General features: G+C 36.2%; 1 protein-coding gene across 2 annotated transcripts in view; it reads left to right on the forward strand.

Annotated features, from left to right (window-relative positions):
• Positions 1-12,677, forward strand: part of LOC149570157 (melanoma-associated antigen G1-like protein) — a 105,322-nt gene that overhangs the window by 73,513 nt on the left and 19,132 nt on the right. For both annotated transcript variants that reach the window (XM_089822817.1, XM_089822816.1), the window contains one exon: positions 1,050-1,164. In XM_089822817.1, the coding sequence (XP_089678943.1) occupies positions 1,050-1,164 (115 nt within the window). The remainder of the gene's footprint in view (positions 1-1,049; positions 1,165-12,677) is intronic.

Below are 12,677 nucleotides of genomic sequence, written 5' to 3' on the forward strand. Positions count from 1 at the left end.
CTCAAGCTCTCACTTGAAGCTTTCATCTTGAGTGGTGGTTATTACACTGACAAAGGAAGATGTCTCAGCAGCCCATACTCCATTATATCAGAAAGGTGAAACCAGATGTCAAATTGATGCTACTTCAACATAAACATCCAAGAGGAAATAGGTAGGGCTAATTGCAATACAGGATAAGATTGGGATTCTCTAGGCATAGGTCTACTAGAAAACCTTCTACACGTTGCAATTGCTGAAGTGCACTTCTTGTCAATTTACTAAAGGAATATCCATGGTTCATAGAAATAAAATTTGTGAGGTCCAAAAAGTTAGGTTTAAGAAGGGCAAAAGTTTATGAAAGATTGAAATTTCAAGTAGGTTCAAAACTACATGATATGCAAAATCATGTATGATCATACAAATAAGATATGAAAGCTGGTCTAGTAGAGACATTTGATACTTAGAGAATGACACAAGTTATTGGGTTCTCATAGACTAGGACTTAAGGATCTCTAGGTTCTAAAATAACAATTTAATAATTTACAAATACCAAAATTTGCTTCATGTTCCGAATTGTGATCATTAACATGATTACTCCATTATGAAGGTTTATTGCATCTATTCTATAACTAAAAGGCTGAAATGTGTTGATCTTTTTGAGCTATAAAGGAGATCGAAGGCTTTCCAGCTGAACAAAGTTGAGGGCTGATGTTGTGGTGAATTTATTGATCAGATGTTGAGAAGCTCAGTTTGATAGGTTTGACTTTACATAGGTATTGGAGTTTTAGTAATTTTTTGAACACCTTTTATTTCCATCTCTCACATTATTTGCATGTGGTATATATAGTTTTTAAATTTTTGTGTTCTTTGTACTCAAGAAAAATGTAAGATTCAATGAAAGCAACAATATGTGCTATTGAAAAATGTGGGAAATGCAGAGGCACTTACACATGAGTTTGGAGATGCACCTATTTTGAGGATTCACATTGAAGCGTCAGTTTTATAGAACCTGTATTAAAGTCAAGTGAGTCATACCATGTGATAATGTTGAAAATGATTTGTGTATGCAGGTACATACAAAGGGAAAGGCTCAGTGGTCCTGAAGGTGATACTGTAGTGTATGAGCTTGCTGAGAGAGCTGTTGATGAGGCTGTCAGCAAAAAAGTTAAAGAATCCATAATGCAGGTATATTTTCCCAGCTATTGTGATTAATATTCAAAAGTGCTCTCTCTCTCTCTCTCTCTCTCTCTCTCTCTCTCTCTCAATGAAGATATACATGTGCACACATTTACACGTATGTAGGCAGAGGGGCTATAGCCAAAAGGTGTTTTATAGGCAAATGTCAAATGAGTGACAATTTGGTGTATGAGATACCCCCTGAAGGATTGGTAACTTATCTAACATTCATAATAAATGTACATGCTGTACAATCTGCTGGGCTTGAACTTGTGCTTCTATGGAACACAGGGAACCTCACTGTTATAAACTTCCAGGCTCTATGTATGTTGGCCCCTGCCTCATCCCCCACACATATACAGACTCAATGACAGAAGAGATTGCCTTTTTAAAGCATGTTAGTGCTGCCTAGAATTGATTGTTTCCACTTGCCAGGATAACACAATTAAAATGTGAGTAATATGAATGCCTGCTCAACGATGATAATCAGTACAAATATAATCTCATCATTCAATACCTTCATGCTCAATGTCCACTGTATGAGATTGCAAAGAACAAGTGGAAACCGTCTTCTTGCACCACAGGGAGTTTTTATAAGATACACTTAAACGCGAAGTTCAGGTCATCAATTTGCCTTTCTCACATGTAGGATAGAGAATAACCATAGTGGTTAATTAAGATAAAGGAAACCAATGTGAATTCTCTTGCATTGTGATGAATAGTTTTTCATAGGATATTCATGGTCTAATTTTTGGAGAGAACATCCAACAAAGTTTTAACTAGGTGTTAATTTTTATTGATTGCAAGATTTAGAAAATAGCACATTAGTTTGCATTTAAATGACTGATTCTTGTGTATCCCAAGTCATTAGAACACTTGAATCGCCTTGTACAAGTATGTTGGTGTAAAATAGACCATTTTATGTTGAGGTGAACTAAAGTTAGGTAGTTAGTTAAATTTAGTATTTAGATACTTAAATGTAGTATTTAGATGTGCATTTGGACAAATGTATGGACCTACATTTTAACACGTTAAATCAACATGTCCTAGTGTATTTTGGTAGGCATCTATCATGAGGTGGCACCTTGAATAAAAAATGTTAAAAAACACATTTGGTTCTAGTTCAGCTGCAGTGAAAAGCTCACTGATGGGAAAGGGCTGGCAGATTATTGTAGCTGCAGTAAAAATCTTATCTATTGGAAAAAATGGTAGAATCTTGTATTGAAGCAGCCTTGGTTCTTCTTCTGGCTCTTTGTATGGGAGACATTCTGGTCCCTTGTGTCAGCTCTTTTGCTCAAACTTGGGCATAAATACATCCATTGGGGAAGGTGCAAAGAATGCGTACTGAAATTCAGAGGAAATTGAAGGTTGTAGTCTATTGCATGGTTCCAGATTCAGTCTTGTTAATGTCATCAGATTTTGACTCTGAGAGAAAATATTAATATCTGATATGGATTTGTTTTGTCAAATTCTTACTTGTGATATTCTCATACTACTATAAGTAATATCACTGTGAGTGGATATATAATATTATTACAGATTAGAAAGTAATATGCAGCTGACTTTATAAGTCTGAGAATTGTTATTTAAATCAGATATCAATTTGACTGATGTAAACACTGCACTGTAAGAATGGTAGACAAGCACTGCACTTTATAACCTTGAAGATTGTTAAATGTTTGTGTTTGATGATTATAAAACACAGGGCATGGTTGAGCATTTGTATGGAGGAGGGGAGTCACATCCCCGATGGGAAGTGACTCCACGGTACATGTCTCCAAGAAAGTTTAAACCAAAGCACAACCGTAATCAATGACTACCAACCAAGACAGAAACTTAGTCGACAAGGAAATTTCTGGTCAACCATTAGTCAAACGGTAATGTTAATATGATTTTATATATATATAAAATTTCTCAATGATAGATTTATCCTGATTAACTAACATTTTTAACACTCCCTCTTAGTTTTAGAAGGATGAATACATAAGACATAAAACATCATGGTAACATTTAGAAAACACATATCAAGGAAATCTTTGATCAGAAGACTTCCATTAAATAATATCATATGGGCATTGGCTTATCAGAATGTCAACACATAACATTCACCAAATACACTTTCAATATTATGTTAAGTAACTTGAGTATTGACCTATTGGAACATCAATCAAATGATGTTCGCTATGCACCTAGAGTAATGGCCTATTAGAATATCAATTAAATGATATTCACCAGGTACTCTTTGCGGTAATGGCCTATCATAATATCAAGGTAAGATATTCACCAAGTACCTAACATATATCTATATAAACAATTTATAGACAGTCAACTAAATGACATCTAACACTTAGTTGTTGATTTGTAAGATAAAGCCTTCTATGATCTATTTGAACATTTACTCAAAATGTATATCATGATTTAAGTAATTGTAAGATCCTTACCTTCCAATAACCTCTGCAAGTACAAGTGTAGATCGTTTGAAAGTCGTCACTTTCTCGTGATGACACAGGTGGTAGGCCCATTAAAATCACATAGTCATGATGTATATTCATAAATCACAGTTCTCTTGACTGCTGCAATTTATTGATCACTGGAAAATTTATCTCACCATGGTTTACTCCCTCAATCAATATGACTGAGATCATCGAAGGTTGACTGAATCATATCCTCTATCTGCTCCCTCTTTTTCAAAGATGCTTTTAGTTAAATGTCAAGCTCCCTCTGAATCTCAATCTCCCTCTTCCTGCAATAACATTCTTGGAGGAAAAGATCAAGGCAGTTAACTCTTATAGTACATATAGAAATACAAATAAGAGGTTGACTATAAAAAATAAAATAAGGATGATATTGAAGATATAATAATCAGAAAATAATTATCTCATTATTTAAGAGCAACTGCTTATCAACATCCTTTCAAATATAAGTTGTTTCTATGAATGTAAGGCAATGCATGTACTTATCTTGATGACTATAAATAAATTTACCATTCTCCTCTTACAAAAAATTGAGAGTTCCAAAGCTCATGCAAGCACTATAATCACAATAGATTAACTTTGGTTCTTGATGTCTATAAAGGGATCAGTTTCTGAGATGACACGACAATACTTCTCCCAGTATCACAATTCACAATACTAATACTCAGCTTTAAATCGCTAAATATCGCTTGATGAAGATTTCTACGAACTTTGTTTGTTCACCAATTTCACACACAAAGATTTTGCAGATTTAAATCTTTAACTCAAAAATACTTAAGCCTTCACTTCTTGAACCTTACAAATATTCAAATATAACTCTTCCAAATGTAATCGAAGTATATGTTTGAAAGAATTATTGTCATCCACATATAACATGCCCAATGGAATATCGTATATTTGTAAAGTAGGTTCTTGATCCTTCCTTATCTATGTGACTCTTCCCGATCCTCGTTCCTTTGTTCCTCAATTGTATTTGGCGGTAATGATTATTTCTAAGTATTCCATTCGATTGGATTTCTAGGATCACTGCAAATGACTTCAGACACATGTGGCTTTTGGAGTAGGGCAGATAAAGAATGACTACCAGTTTTGAATCATTTTATTTCAAATTTGTCTCTTCGTCAATTATATGCTGACCACCTGTACGGGATGTTTCAAAGTAGATGTTCTTCACCATCACTGAATTGGTATCCGTATTTGAAACCATATCATGAGAAATGGTATCACGCTAAATATTTAATATTCAACTCAAAAAGTTTAAATCAGATAAACTTTTTCTTACCGACACATCTATTAAAGACGCCTCTAGTGAGAAGAACATGTCACCCTCAGTTTATTCACCTATGCTTGACAAATCCTTAGATATCCCTTTTTTAATATTTCTAGATTAGAGTCGTGCACTGAAAGATACTTGGCACTACTTAATAGCCATGCTGTAAAGATGAGTGAATATGACATCCTTCTAGTTATCTGCAGGTTTAATGTAATTTGATAGTTTGTGATACCCGACTCATCTTATCATATACACACAAGCGCTCACTACAGAGGCAATTATTAATATAACTATGCTCCACGATGACATTGATTTCAGCGGTAGCACTTTTAGCAATCTTCATACTATAAGTGGGCTTGCTTCTAACCTGGGCTGTTTGTTCTTCAAACTTCTGAATGGAGAATTAACTTCTCTACTACCCACTGTGACATTGGCTTCCCAAATACCTCCATACCTCATACATAGGAACTCATGCGTTCCTTCTGACTCAGAGACCCAATTCCAATCTGGTTGCACCAGAAAAAGCAATTTATAGATCTACAATTCTCTTTAGTCACAAGTGGACTCCAAGATCTGCAATCTCTTAATGACACCCCTCCGCATAGGGAAACACAATGATAAGATTTGATATACTCCAGCACTCATAGCCTGAGCCTAAGTCACTGACCTATGAAACTATAGCATCTCATGAGCAGTCTAAGAACACTTCATACCTGTGGATCAGGACACACAGTTATTCAATTATCATCTCCAATATGAACCTTCAAACACATCATAACGTTGTGGTCATATGGCTCACTACTGCTTGCACTTTATCTGCAAATTAAAGTCTTCCTCTCATAAAATCAAATGAACATCAAGAAATGGGCATCGTTTTGATCTCTCTCATGGTACATCTCACAGTTGTGCAGCTCAAGTCCAAAACAAATATGATGTGCACTTTAACCATAACTGCATGGCTTTTATTCTGAAATAGATCTGCAATATTATTGGAACTCTAAAGATCCATAGAGGGATAGATTGACTAACCCAAAAATGCACATAACATATCCTCAAGAACAATTTTGAATGAATGAAAGATTTTTAATGATGTCCACGAGGCCATAAGCCTAAAGGACCCACATAAAACTCCTAGTTAGTCTGATGTGATTTCTCCAGCCTGTCTCTTTTGTTGTGAATTTGCATAAGTAAAATGGCCCCATTGAAAAGTCTTGGTCCTTCGAAAAGGTTTTTTATGTTGTTCACTTTTAACGTTTCTTTGTGTTGGCTGTGAATGTCTTCGTATGCTGTATAGTCCTTCAGATAGTGCCACTCTATTTCCACCACACTCTTGTTGCAAAATCTACAAATTCCGTCCTCCCACTCTTCCTTAGAGACCTTCCATCTACCAGTTTCACATCTCAAACGGTGAAAACTAGATCTCAACTGAGCGATTAAGATTTTTGCCTTTCCTTTGATCTCAGCTCCTAAATATTCTTTGTCATCATGTTCACATGTGGGATTAAATTCTTTGACATAATAAGCTTTTTTCTACCTAGCTGGTTTGCCCACATGACAGATCTGATTTTTCTTGCCACCCATTTTTTAATTTCAGAATTGTTTTTTGGACATTCTAGGTGGTCAATGTTCCACTTATTGAACCATTTATCGTTTTGTTTCTTCCATGCCTTCTTTCGACGAGCCAGTTCTCCGTCCACCACCCTACTAGGCCAGCGATGTGCATCCATTTTACTCACTTTTTTAGATAGCTCAGCAATCTAACAATTGCCGAGGTCTCTATCGGGAACATGCCCGCCTCCGCCAAAATAATCTTGTATGGGATTGTGGATTTGATTTTGAGATTAGTTGTGATGAAGCATTTCTGAATTCTTTCAATTTGTCGCCATTTATGGTTTGATATGCTGCTCCCCCATACCTCGCTGCCATACAAAATAATTGGTATCACCAACAACCCAAAGAGGGTTTTCTTAGTCTTCCAATCCCATAACTCTACTGTTCTGCACCTGTTTTGAAGAAGATAAGATGCCTTCCATCCCCCTTGTATCCTTTTTGATCTCCATGTTTCCCAACTGAGCCGGGAATGGAAATTTATCCTCAAATACTTGTATTCTTCTACAATTTCTAGAACTTTGTCAATAAATATGAAAGTGCATTGTTGTTTGCTCCTCCTCAAAGAAAAGACCATGATCTTGGTCTTAGAAGTGTTGACCTCCATCTCTACTTCCGTGCAAAAGGTTTCTAAGTTCTTCAAATGTTCTCTCAGCCACTGTGCTGTTTTAGCAATTAGAATGAGGTCATTGGCATACAAAAGCAATCTGATCACACATTCAGCCAGCTGAATTCCCTTTCCATTGGCTTTGTTTAGCCATTCCTCTAACTTGTCAATATAGAGGCTAAACAATAAGAGAATAAACAAATTTCTTGAATATCTGTGACAAAGTTAAACCTTCAGCTTAAGCTTTTGAACATTTAAATTAGATAATAGTGAGTAATCCGCAGACCCCATGCCACTTGATCTCATACCATATTGATTATCTTAAATTGAATATCTTATTTCCTTCATTATTGAACCTAACAGGCTGGTAAGGTACCTGCTCTGATACCATGTTAATGTTGCCAGACTTTGACTGTGAGAGAAAATATTAATATCTAATATGGATTTGTTTTGTCAAATTCTTATTCGTGATATTCTCATACTACTATAAGTAATATCACTGTGAGTGGATATATAATATTATTACTGATTATAAAGTAATATGCAGCTGACTTTATAAGTTCTGAGAATTGTTATTTAAATCAGATATCAATTTGAATGATGTAAACACTGCACTGTAAGAATGGTAGGCAAGCACTGCACTTTATAACCTTGAAGACTGTTATATGTTTGTGTTTGATGATTATAAAATGCAGGGCATGGTTGAGCATTTGTATGGAGGAGGGGAGTCATATCCCCAATGGGAAGTGACTCCACTGTGGAGTCATGACCCATCGGGACGTGTCTCCAAGAAAGTTTAAACCAAAGCACAACCATAAGCAATGACTACCAGCCAAGACAGAAACATAGTCGACAATGAAATTTTCGGTCAACCATTAGTCAATCGGTAATGTTAATATGATTATAGTAAGATATATATATATATATATACACACACACACACGTGTACATATATATATATATATATATATATATAATTTCACTTTGTTATATCATATATCAAAATATAATACTATATATAAAAACATTAAGATAATATATATTACACAAATATATAATTATTTCTCAATGATAGATTTATCCTGATTAACTAACACTTTTAACAAGTCTATATGGAGTTCACCAGGCACAAGTGGGGTGATGACTTCTTGTTGGTGCCCCTAGTTGCTCTCATGAAGGGAGCAACCTTGTACTGATTGATAAGAGTGGATTCTAGTATAAACTGAAAGAGTAATTCCACCGTGTTACAAGTGAGTGAGGCTTCAAGTGGTGATATAATATATTATGGGATGTGTTGGTTTTCTGATTAGTTAACAATATATTCTATGATATTTGTTAAAGGGTTCAGCAACTGGGGTATGGCATAAAGTTTTGGATAAATGAATATTAATTCTCAAAATAAGTCACTCAACATGCCAATTGACTAGAGGGGGATCATATTTTCTACACTTTGAGCCTTGCAAAGCTCAAGAGACTGATCCTATTAGAGACCTCAAAGAATGGAATAAAGCTTTGAGTGAAACTTTATTACAAAGACCAAAGTAGACCCTAAAGTGCCCAAGTTGTAGTCACTTATTCATTCTGTGTTACTTTAGCATGAAATTGCAATCAGAGCTTTTGAAGTTACAGGAAGATGATAAATGTACAACTAAATGAGCAAAGGCTTTATGAACAATAAAGAACTTGAGTAATCATTTGCATGCTTAAGTGCATTGTGGAATTATGGAGTGAGTTAAGTTTTACTTAGTTGAGGAATTTGTCATTACTTTTTTAAAATGCTGAATCTGGAGCGATTTTAATATCGCTGTTTAGTCCTTTGAGAACAGAATCAGAGAATCTAGCTATAACAGAACAAAGAGTAATCATAGTTAAGATAGGCTTAGCTGATTTGCTCTACCTTGAAGTTTCTGAGCCTTCAAACGTTTTCTCTCTTATTGAATAATAAAGCATGCTTTTCAATCACATATATTGTCAGAATACACATGTTAAGTTAGAGAGGTTTACATTTGATACTTGATTAGGATACTAAGTAAGGTTTAACATAAGATTTGTTAGGTTTCCTGAAGCACTCAGCAAGAAATGAAGTCTGTTTATGACACTAATCAGAAGTGAATCTTGAATGAATTACTTGAAATGTAATCACAAATTGAATGCATCAGATTCTATTCTTGTTTGCTATGAGTTTCTAGAGGAACTCTTGCATAAGTTAATGCATTTTATTATTGCTGAACTGATCCCTATGATACAGAAGTAAATAACCTCTGTTTATAACTAAGAGACAAGGATCACCTTAAGTGAATGATAGACACTTGTTTCTTAGCATTACAATCTCATAAAAGTGGTTATTACTAAAAATGCTAATTTGATACAAAAATTTAGTACAACTGCCACTTGTTCATGAGCTCTGCCTAAAATGGAGAGGATGGGGAATATGCAATAAGGAAATCCTTGCCAGCAATCTATCCCTTGGGTTATCTTCTAAAAAGGCATTGCTAAGTGAGGTTCCAAGAGCAACCGTACCCATATTTAAGACCATGTATTTATAGTAGATGTTTTAGTGGGAAGGAGCTGGATCAAGGCCAGTTCTCAAACTTCTTATCACATTCTTCAAAGAAGAAATCGCTACTAGAGTATTGAGATAGTAGTTCCCAGCCCTCCAAATAGCTCCTTTAATTCAAACTGAATTTGGACTTTTGGTGACTTGAAAACAAACTGTTGCTAGTTTTATTTTCCTTCTTTGAAATCTCCCAACATTGATCAAAGCAATGCAATACCATGTGATCTGTATAACAAAAATATCCTGGTTTTGGTTGGTGGGATTTATTTTCCTTATGCAGCTCAACGGGATGATTCACTTATTGCATCGTGGGGACACTCTGCTACCTTATGCGGTCTTGTCAGTGGCTTCCATATGCGATTGTATCAACTTATTGCTTGCTGCCTTCAAATTTACTTACTATTGCTCATATAGCTGAGTACCTGGCAGACAATCTATCAAACCCATGCATCCCCTTTTTATGTGAAAGCAATTTATCGATACAACACATAACTTATTCAAAAACCTTCAGTTTCTTCTGACTGTTTATTGCATTCATCATTGACTGGCTAGTCAACATTAATGATTTTATCAGCTTTGTTCATGCTTGGATTATATTTAGATCCAATATGATCCAGGTTTTTCTAATAAATTTATCTACTCTTAGTTCTAGTGCTAGGATATGACGAACTTAATGGTTGAATGGTATGGGATCCACCCTATCTCTTGACAAATTATCAAACTCATCCTTCCAAAATTCTAGTTCTTTCCTACTGCCATTAGAACTCTCAATTAAATGCAAATGTGTTTCAACTAAATGTTGATGTTCTTTTTCTCTTCTCTAATTCAGCATTCCATTTAAAAAAAAAAATTAAGCACCATAAAGTAGCTTCCAAGCCTCGTGGGTTGATGACATTCTATCAATCCCTATGACACACTTAGCTTTTCATAGCATCTTCTTCAATGAATATGCTAAAAGAATCCAAATGCTATTTATTGTTTGCAGCTGTGATTCAATCTCACTTCACTGGGCTGCAGTTTGTAGTTGAAGAGTCTGAACAAGCTCTTTACTATGGCCTAGAAAACACCTGCAACCATCTCATCTAAATTTTCTTTGTATTCTCTGGTTTGGCAAAATACCATTGCCCAGGTCTTTTGAGTTTCCTTTGTGTGAGATCCTTGACCAACCCCCCCTCCTTCTCACGTCCCCATCCCGCTGCCACCTCTTCACGTTCATCAACATCTTTGAGACAGTTAGATGCATGAACATCAGCAAGACCGCAGACAAGGAGGGGTTCTAGGTAGAGCTCTTCAAGGTTGGCATGATGGTTTTGGGGTCCTTTCTCATTGTGCTATTTAACATAGTGGTTTGCACTGGGTTTCCTGACTCTTGGTCGTGACACATCATCAACTCGATACATAAGACCGGGTCGATCTTTGACTTGACAACTATAAGACCATCATGATTGGGCATACATTTGCCAAGTTGTACGTCATAGTGCTGAACACTATCTTATGTCGAAAGCTCAATCGTCGACACTATAGGACCAGAGGACAGGTTAGTTTCTGAGCAGATTACTAGACTATGGATCATATTCTTGTTTTGCGGGCCATCATTGAGGAGGCTCGACATTTCTTGACAAAAGTCTGTTGTTTCTTTGTAGACTTTCTCAAAGCTTTTGATTTTGTCCCGTGACGAGTCCCTTTCAGAAGCTTAGGGAGATCAGGATTTCAGAGGTTCTCACGACTATCATGAGTTTATATGACTATTTGGTGGACAGGTTCAGATTCCCCCAGGTGTTTTCAGACAGTATTCAAAGCACCATCGGGGTGAAGTAGGGTTTCCCTCTCTCCTACTCTCTTTGGTATCTACATTGATGAGTTGAAGACCTTCCTTAGTAACTTTTGTTCGTGGGGGATGATTACCTTTTACATCATGTTCTAATCTCCATTTTGCTGTTTGTAGATGATGTGGTTCTTTTGGTCGTCTCCTTTGAGGGACTCTAGTGGCTCCTTGATGGGTTGGCCTCCTTTTGTGTTTTGCGACAGCTTGTTGTGAACCTGGGCAAGACCCATGTGATGGTCTTCAATTGCTTGAAGACTTCTCATCTCCACTTCTACTTTCAGGGAGAGGAGATCGAGATCGCTTCCTCCTATACATACTTGGGGTTAGATTTTCGAGGACTTGTTTCAGTTTGAGACTTGCTATGCAACCAAGCATGAACAAGGGTCTTGGTTCTCTAGCTGTGCTTGAGAGACAGTGTTTTAGACATCACTTCCAGGACACCATGACCAAGATGTCCCTCCTGGACTCTTTGGTTAGATTGACTGTCCTTTATGGTTCCATTATGTGGGGTCCTCTACTTGAGTCGGATTGGGCTTTTGTTGAGCAAGTTCAAACCCTCCTCCTTCGATATATCATTAGCCACTAGTCCATCCCACTCAACACCATTCTTGCTGAGTTTGGTGCTCATCCTTTTAGGCTCGGGACCATCTTTGATCTGGTCTGGTTTCTCCATCGGCTGCGGTTCTTAGTCATGGTCCTACACTTAATCCCAAGGTTTGCCGAATTTTCGGCTTCAGATTTGAAATTCGACAAACCTATAAAAAATGGAAAAAATATGCCAAGTTCGTTATGGAATTCGTACAAAGCCGTTTTTGGATTTTGGGCAAAACAAGGTTCTAAAACAATGCCCTTCATTTACGTATTCGAAGCTCTGAAAGGGCAAAAAAAAAAAATTGCCAAAAAGATTGCGGCTGAATATCACAGCACCATTGGAGGGTCATGTTTGAAGCTTGTGTCAAATTGCCTTAGTTTTCCTTAGCCACCCGTTGGCTCCATCCTCCTGTTGTTTGCTTGATCTCTTTGTCTCCTTCATTCGCTTCGCTAATTCCAGCTGACAGTTCGATAACATTTTAATTTTTAATTTGTAGAGGTTATAAAGTCTAATAACATAATAATGTTAAATTGTATTATTATTGTGGTAACATTTTTATTTTTTTATTGAGATTTTAATATTTAAA

The sequence above is a fragment of the Cupressus sempervirens genome, chromosome 3 (genome assembly GCF_028749045.1).
Source record: "Cupressus sempervirens isolate cs-2001-9-10 chromosome 3, ASM2874904v1, whole genome shotgun sequence".
In the NCBI taxonomy this organism is placed as follows: Eukaryota; Viridiplantae; Streptophyta; class Pinopsida; order Cupressales; family Cupressaceae; genus Cupressus; species Cupressus sempervirens.